Source organism: Anopheles cruzii, unplaced genomic scaffold, assembly GCF_943734635.1.
Source record: "Anopheles cruzii unplaced genomic scaffold, idAnoCruzAS_RS32_06 scaffold00928_ctg1, whole genome shotgun sequence".
Lineage (NCBI taxonomy): Eukaryota > Metazoa > Arthropoda > Insecta > Diptera > Culicidae > Anopheles > Anopheles cruzii.
In genome coordinates, this window is record NW_026454515.1 from 1 (window position 1) to 7,860 (window position 7,860).

Below are 7,860 nucleotides of genomic sequence, written 5' to 3' on the forward strand. Positions count from 1 at the left end.
TTCGTGTGGGCCCCCAGTATCACTTATAATTGAGTATAGTATCCTGCGTCAATAGACCTTATTATGTTTACAGGCACGTTGAATTCTGTGATTCACAAGGAGCGAAAACGCAAAATACTGAAAAAACAAAATCAATGCCAGAAAATATTGTTACACTAAACGCACTCGATGAACCGCTGTAAACAAAATCGCTTGAAATATTTCAACCATGCAACTTCGGTGCAACTTTCCAACCGCCACTTTAAATGTTTTATGTGACACATGCGCAACGGGAAGTGAAATTTTTCATGAAAACTATTTCAAAATTCAAATTGAAACTTTCAAAATGACAGTTGGGTTCCGTTGGTATGGCTAAATTTTTTCCAAAATTGCGGAAGCGGGAACGAAAAATCAACTTTTGTTTCTTGTTTATGTATCACATAAAAGGTTCATAATAGTAGGTATATTTTAGATAATTATATTACAACATTTTCGTTCAACATACTAAATAAATCAAGCCAAAATTTTACAAGTTCGACAAAACAATGTCAAAACAACAAGAAACACGACAGTGAAAGTATAACAAAATAGTAAAAAAAATTTTAAATACAGGAAGGTTCTGCCCCAACAACAACTCCTCACAACTTCTCAAATCGTTAGCACAGACACATACAAAAAAAGAATGCAGCAATAGCAGTTTATAATGCACTTCAATTGAAATATAAATTCCTAATTTAATCTCCAAATTGTAATGGAACTGGAAATTTTAGTAAATAGTAAACAAAGGATGCTTAAATTTTAAAATGAATTTTGAGGACAAAACGAATAAGAATCATGAAAAAACAGCAATGGATTAGCGATGTTTCATTGTATTTTAGCGTGAATAGGAAGACAAATGTAATCAGTATCTGTATATATAAAAATGGTTGTTTGTCTGTGTGTGCCGCATTTTCTCCAAAACTACTTAACCAATCCGCGTGAAATTTTGCACAGCGTAGTTTTGTGACCCCGGATTGTGAACAGGAAAGTTTGACCCTCCCACACTTCCGGGGAGGGGGGGCTCCCATACAAAATTGGGGTAAATTTCACCAAAATTTGAAAAGTGTTCAAACAATTCCACAAACAAACAAACAACAAGTGTCCTTCAAGCTTAGGACTGTATCAAGAACGAAGTCAATGTTAAGTCTATGGCTATGTTAATAAGCAGTGTTGTGGTTCGGAAAAGCCACATATCGTGCAAGAGAATCCAATGCACTCACAACAAGTGACTGTTTGGTGCAGATTTTGGCTGATTGCTTCTTCTGCGAAATTGAAGCTGAGAACTTGGACGCCATTTGGGTTCAACAGGACGGTGCTACGTGCGATACAGCGACAGCCACAATCGATATTTATGTTATGCGAACAAACCAGCAACTATTGACAACTTCAAGATCCTAACTCAAGATACTATTGGCTACTAGGACATTGGGAACTAGGACAACAGAGAGCACCTACCCCAAGGATCGTCAGAACACTTATCAACCAACTTGTTACCCAATGTAATGCTAAGGATCATCGAAACATTATCGGCGGCCGACGCGACCACGCCACCTCGAGTTCCAGCCCCCGTAAGCGACGAACTGCAAGCGACGGGGAAAACCCAAGACCGGAACGAAGGCGATCGCGAACCGTAGCGTAAGCAGATAAGGGCTAACCCATCGATCAGCGATCGGGACGACGATGAGCGCGACGGACGGCAGAGAAAAAGCGGCGATCAGGAGAATTAGGCCATTTTGACAGCGGCAATGGGGAACGATGCACTCGGTAGCCGACAATCCGGAACCCGACACTCGTAACCCGGTCAATTCGTAATGGGGGCGTTAGAGCAGAATAGAACTAGTAATAAGGTACGCGTGAGCCAAGAAGGACATACATTATTGTGCGTATATAAGAAAGTTAAACGGGCCGCTGTTGGCCGATTGTTAGATTCAACCTCGAAGAGTGCGAACATTTATTCAACTACGAAGGCTCCGCAGTCCGCTCAACCACGTCAAGTGTTGTATGAGTAAGTAACTATCATTTCCAAGGGCGATGTTTGATCCTTGCATCTTAATGTGACTGAAACGTATTGAAACTGCGCACTTTTTCTTCATTACGCATTGTTAAAACTGAAAGTAGAACACGGTCCAAGTCTAATTAGTCAGCAAACTTGTTACACCCATTGCAAAAGTGTGCATCATCCGTTGTTGCTCGTTGTTCGACAAGCACATAACAGTGTCACATCATTATTTTTAAGTGCTCACATAATTGTCTAGCTACAGTGGATGGCGAAATTAACCTTAGTTCAAGAACACAAAAGATTTTTGGAAATACGAGGATGAAAAATTTGCTTTAGTAATTAAAAAATCAATCAAAAACATTAAATAAGATGTGTAAATGTTAGTTTTGATGTATTTAGGGATGATTGATACAAGAGAAAAATTTTGGTCAAACATATTTGGAACAAGCCAAATTTCTCTTCGGCGAAAATAACCTTAGTATCCGCAATACATACCATTCCGCCCAGGCAGTGTAGCCAAACATCCTGGTTTTGTTATGTGGCCTTTTCTACAGTCCTCATGTATTGTTTTGGTATAGATTGGTCCGATTAATTTAGCTAATTCTGTTAAATTGAGTGGCATCTTTACGCATACTCTAAAGCTCATGAATAACCACATGTTTTCAGTGGTTGGCCGGTCTGGACAAAGATGGTTATACCCTAAAACTTTGATATTATCATCCACGAGATACTACATGACTAGTTCTGGCTTGTGGATTGCCGAACTAACCTGTGGTGTGGGGAAATCTTCACCTATAAGACTTGTTCCTTCTTGAATGACTTTTCTTTCGTCTATTGATGACCAACTTTCGAGTCAGCATGACCAGGAAAGGTCAACAACTTGTAAGTTTCATATTAATAATGCATCCCTGGAACATAATACCATTGTAATTTGTTTCCTAATTGATGATTCAGGTCCTTATAGCAGAAAGTTTCAACTCCTTATAATGAGAGGTGAATCATACCAAAGATTCATCACTCCAAAACAGCTTTTCTCACAATAAACGAGGTTTCAAAGCATGCAGATAGTAAAATACTGTTCTTTTTTCGTATTGGCCATCGTTAGGTGTGGAATTTTGTAGAAAAGAATGCCAGATTTGTCTACATGTTATAGGCTACGTCGAATGATATGCACGGAATCGAGTTGTATACATTCTGATTTTCGTTTTTGGCCAATATTTTAGGCGGATTGCAAATGGTTTGTATAGGAGATATTCAGTATACGTTTATTAACTCGTTTTGGTGTTGATTTCTTGCGGCCACAAACTTTAATATGATGAATACGACCTTCATTTTCATACAGCTTGATTATTGCTGCCGATTGCTTGCTCGCTTTTGTCGAAAATACGTGCAATATCCCTATCAGTTTTACCACTAATACTCAAAATAATAACTAATTTACGTTAATAATTGGTAATCTTGGGATATTTAGAGGGTTCTACCATATTTTAAGCTGAGAAACAGCATAGTGTCTTGTGAATTCTTCACCATGCGTTTCTCAGCTTTAATTCTGCATTTTGCATATTAAAACATGTAAAATATCATGTTATTATTGCTCATAAATTAAAAAAATGTAAACTAGTTGCTTTATTACCGAGCAAAACGAAGGAAATTGGTGTGAAAAATAAAAACTTCAAGCTTCCAAATTAAACTAAGGTTAATTTCGCCGTGCTCAAATTGACCTATGACCACAAATGGCCGCACCAGTCTACTAGATTACATCTAAATGTAATTTTATCGCCCTCATTTTAGTCTTAGAACCTCAATCCAATACTCAACGTCTCAAAAGCGGCATTTAAATAGAAGATGTACTCATATTTACACATATTATTTAAATGTTCATGAGCTAAGGTTAATTTCGCCATCCACTGTATGTAATGAAGATTCTCTTATCACCAATTTATTTATAAACCATAGACTTCAATATTAAATCAAGTTGTTGCTCGGAACTACGCAATCGCAATTTTAACACCAAGTTAACGCTGTTCTTGTTTCTTTACTCCTCTACAAAGCGAATTTTGGACGCTCGAGCTCATTTGTGTATTTTGGAAACGATAAGCCAGCAGAGTGTCGTGAAGTGTGTTTCGAAAGCATGGGGACTCTAGCATGGACAGTGTTCTTGTGCATCGTCAGCAGTGCTAGATCGGGTGGCGCGATTTTCGACGAAACTGATTCTGCTACACCATGTTCTGCTAGCTTCTCTGGATATGCTCTCGAGATGCTCATGGTAAAGCTAGACCACATGCAGCAAAGTGTTCTGCAACTACAGATCGAATCGGCCAAGCAGCGGGAAGAGCAAGCTGACACCAAGGCGCACATGACCGTGGGACTGGACCAAATGCAGCACAATTTTCTGGAACTACAGACCGAATTGGCCAAGCACCGGGATGAGGCTGTGCAAAACCAAAATGACAGCGAACCGTACATTACCGTGAGACTAGACCACATGCAGCAAAGTTTTCTGGGGCTACAGAGCGAATGGGCCAAGCACCGGGAAGAAGCTGCGCAAAACCAAAATAACAGCGATAAGAGCCTGGTCGATATTAAGAGGATCGTGCAGAACAATCTCGATTCGATGCGTCGATTGGAGGATGATGTTGCGCAAATACTTACGCGTGTTACAACGAAGACCAATCCTCTTTCATATGTACCCTATCGCTCGTGCAGTGATATTTGGAATGCACAGTCTGGAGTATATATTATCCAGGCGAACGTTGAAAGCATCCCTTTTATGGCGTACTGCCAGCGGGATATGAAGGGTGGAAGCATCTGGTTGGTGATACAGCACCGATTCGACGGATCGGTGAACTTCTATCGCAACTGGAAAGAGTATCGGAATGGTTTTGGTGACATTGAGAAGGAGTTCTGGATCGGACTGGAACGAATACATCAGCTGACATCGGGGCAACCCCATGAACTGATGGTTGAGCTGAGAGACTTTAAGGGGAATTATAAATTTGCACTCTACGAAGCATTCGAGATCGGCAGTGAAGCCGAACATTACAATCTAAAAACCCTTGGAGCGTACAACGGAACTGCAGGCGATTCTCTGTCATATAACAAGAATATGAAATTCTCAACGTACGATCGTGATAATGACGATTATGGTCCCCCAAATTGTGCTGCATATCATGAGGGTGCCTGGTGGTACCTCGGCTGTTCGAACTCCAATTTGAACGGGGCATACAAGAATATAGAAGATGTTGAATCGATGTTCTGGTACCACTTCAGCGGTTCCTATGAAGGACTGAGCTTTTCAAGAATGATGATCCGACCAAAATAAACTCTATTGTCTATTCGCTCAAGATCAGCTGTGCGTTATCCATTCCCTACTAAAGGCAAGAAAACCTCCAAAAGGTCAACGTACGTCTCGAAGACTCGAAATAATCATCCTACAGTTTGAAAATGCACGATTAAACGTGGCCAAAAAGGAGAAGACCTTAAACGCCAAACGTTAAATTAGAATAGCATTGGCTTCGGGCCACAACGTACGCTTTGCTTAGTCTGGAAATCTTAACCCGAGCAGCGACTACTTCCATCACTATCTTCTTCTACAAATATAAATATTCTTCTTTTTATATTTATAAAAATAGGTGTTTGTCTGTCTGTACCGCATTTTCTTCAAAACTACTGAACCAATCCGCGTGAATTTTGCACAGCGTGGTTTTGTGACCCCGGATTGTGAATATAGGCTGGGATGGGAGATGGGCGTTTTGGCGAAGGGAAAATGTTGTGGTGAATGTTTGAAACCTCTCCCCTCTTTACAAAGGGGGGCTCCAATACAAAATCTGGGTTTTCAAGCAATTTGAGGCAAACTCAGGTGGTGCGAGTTTTGACATGTATCCAACGGGAAGCCGATCGGATACGTCACCGGGAAACGGAGGAGTAACGGGGAGCGGGAAGGGAAATTGAACGAATACGTCACCGGGAAGCCCGATCGTTTGAAAAGTAGGAGTAACGGGAAGCGAAAAGGGAAGCTAATCAGATACGTCACCAAGAAGTCCTCTGAAACGCCTCCCAATCGAGAAATAAGGATGAAATGAGGCGCAGCGACGCGCGCCGGGAACTGCTAGTTAATTATAAAACTTATTATCAAATCAAGTGTTCAAATCAGTCCATCAATAGACGTTTTATGTTTTGATTTGCCTCAATCTAAACCCAAAGCCTGAGAATTCTAAAACAAAAGAGGTAATACTTGAAAAAACGATTCCAAACGGAAAGAAAACAAATCTACTAACGCCGTATTTTGTGAAACATTCATTCGTTTATTCGTTTTTTGTTGGTTTAGTTACATTCCATTGCGGTCATTGAAGCTATTTCGGTGCACATATAACACAATCGTTAAAATAAAGCTTTGCTTAATAGGTACTATATTAATTTACAAGAAACAAAAAATAGTTCAAAATTCATCTTATTAGCGATGCACCGATGGAACCGCATGTATTCGCTGCCCGAATCCGGAAAACCAGCCGTGAAACGTGCCCCACGGTTCAACGCGTCTTAATCAACTAATAATTCCTCGCAAAGCATTCAATCGAATTTGTGGTTTTCCTGTTTTTGTTTTCGACTCAACCAACGAACTCGAAACCATCGTCACTCACGTCCGGAGCAGACTATTAAACGACGTGGAATGATAATCAACCGTCCATAATTTGGTGACTGCATCTAAACAGCAACCCGGCCGGACACCACTAATCAGTGGTCCTTCCGGCGCCACTCTCCACCAGGCACTGCCCCACAGGGACTCGCCGGAAAAACAAAAACTTGCGGAAAAACAATTTAACGCTTTGCTATTAGAATTCACACAAACACACGCACACATTGCCGCATTCCTACGCAAATTAAGTGATTAAGTGTAATTTTGGTGCAGCAGGGTGCAAAACAATTATCAAGTATCAAGTAAGTTTGGTAGATCCTCCTGTAGCTCGAGTCGAGTAAACTGTCCTATCTTCCGGGCCATTTTGCTAACCTTACACACTACCCACTCTGCACGATGGCCTCACGAGCGCCTAGTTTTTGTACATATCACAAAGCACCTTCTCCATCGGGGTGTTGCCGATCGTCTTCTGGAAGTAGATCGACTCGATCTTGTGCGAGTTGACCGCCCGAAGCAGGGGCAGCATCAGGAGCAACCGTCCGAAGCGCGCAATCTGGCCGGGAAACTGTGTGCGAGAGTGTTGCGCCAGCATCACCTGTTTGGAAAACACGGCCGTTGTCAGTGGGGGCCTTATGGAACCCGACCACCCATCGCTTACCTGTGCCTGATCCTGCAGGTTTTCGATCTGCACCGGGTCCTTCAATCCTCGAGCTTCCGACCGGAACAGAACGATCGCCTTCATACAGGCAAACTCGGCCGGATCGACCATCACCGACTTGAACCGACATAGCGTATCGTTCAGAATGCGCAGGTCTTGCGCTAGCTGCAGGGATATAAAGCGATAAACGTTATAGAGTTGATCTACAATATCTGATCCACAATATCGACCGTACTACCTGGCCCGGTTTGAAGAATCCCGAGTTGTTAACGCTGTTACAGTGCTCGTTTAGCGAAAACAGCGTGCAGGCGGTCGTGTCGATCGGCATACACCACTGGATGGCGTTCAGAAGGAAGAGTTCGGCCCACGACTCCTCCAGTAGAATCACCTGCAGACGAAGATGCAGAAAAAGGTCAGCAAAGAAGTCCATAGCTAGATGGTCGTTCCACTAACCTGATCCCGAAACGTAAGGCTCGCGAAACTGGGCAGGTTTTTGGCCCACTTGACGGCCATGAACAGCAGACGGGCACTCGTTTCGTAGATGGTCTC

At 42.0% G+C, this 7,860-nt stretch overlaps 2 protein-coding genes across 2 annotated transcripts; one reads left to right on the forward strand and one right to left on the reverse strand.

The window, feature by feature from the left end:
• The first annotated feature begins 4,148 nt into the window (after positions 1–4,148).
• On the forward strand, positions 4,149–5,339 carry LOC128276319 (fibrinogen-like protein A). The gene has a single exon (XM_053014786.1). The coding sequence runs from the start codon at positions 4,149–4,151 to the stop codon at positions 5,337–5,339; it is 1,191 nt and encodes a 396-aa protein (XP_052870746.1).
• Positions 5,340–7,065: 1,726 nt separating this feature from the next.
• LOC128276318 (photoreceptor-specific nuclear receptor-like) lies at positions 7,066–7,824 on the reverse strand. Its single transcript, XM_053014785.1, has 4 exons — positions 7,765–7,824; positions 7,550–7,699; positions 7,312–7,476; positions 7,066–7,248 (listed from the first exon to the last, which is right to left on the reverse strand). Exons 1-4 carry the CDS (start codon positions 7,822–7,824, stop codon positions 7,066–7,068), a joined length of 558 nt encoding a protein of 185 aa, XP_052870745.1.
• Between the last annotated feature and the right edge of the window lie 36 nt (positions 7,825–7,860).

What these genes read in the sequence shown, in the direction of transcription:
- LOC128276319 (XM_053014786.1), top strand. Translation starts at nt 4,149, where the DNA reads ATGGGGACTCTAGCATGGACAGTGTTCTTGTGCATCGTCAGCAGTGCT.
- LOC128276318 (XM_053014785.1), bottom strand. Translation starts at nt 7,824, where the DNA reads ATGGCCGTCAAGTGGGCCAAAAACCTGCCCAGTTTCGCGAGCCTTACG. An exon ending in GCCTTACGTTTCGGGATCAG is followed by an intron (nt 7,700 to 7,764) that starts GTTAGTGGAACG and finishes CTTCGTCTGCAG; the next exon opens with GTGATTCTACTGGAGGAGTC. An exon ending in ACCTGCAGGATCAGGCACAG is followed by an intron (nt 7,249 to 7,311) that starts GTAAGCGATGGG and finishes TTTTCCAAACAG; the next exon opens with GTGATGCTGGCGCAACACTC.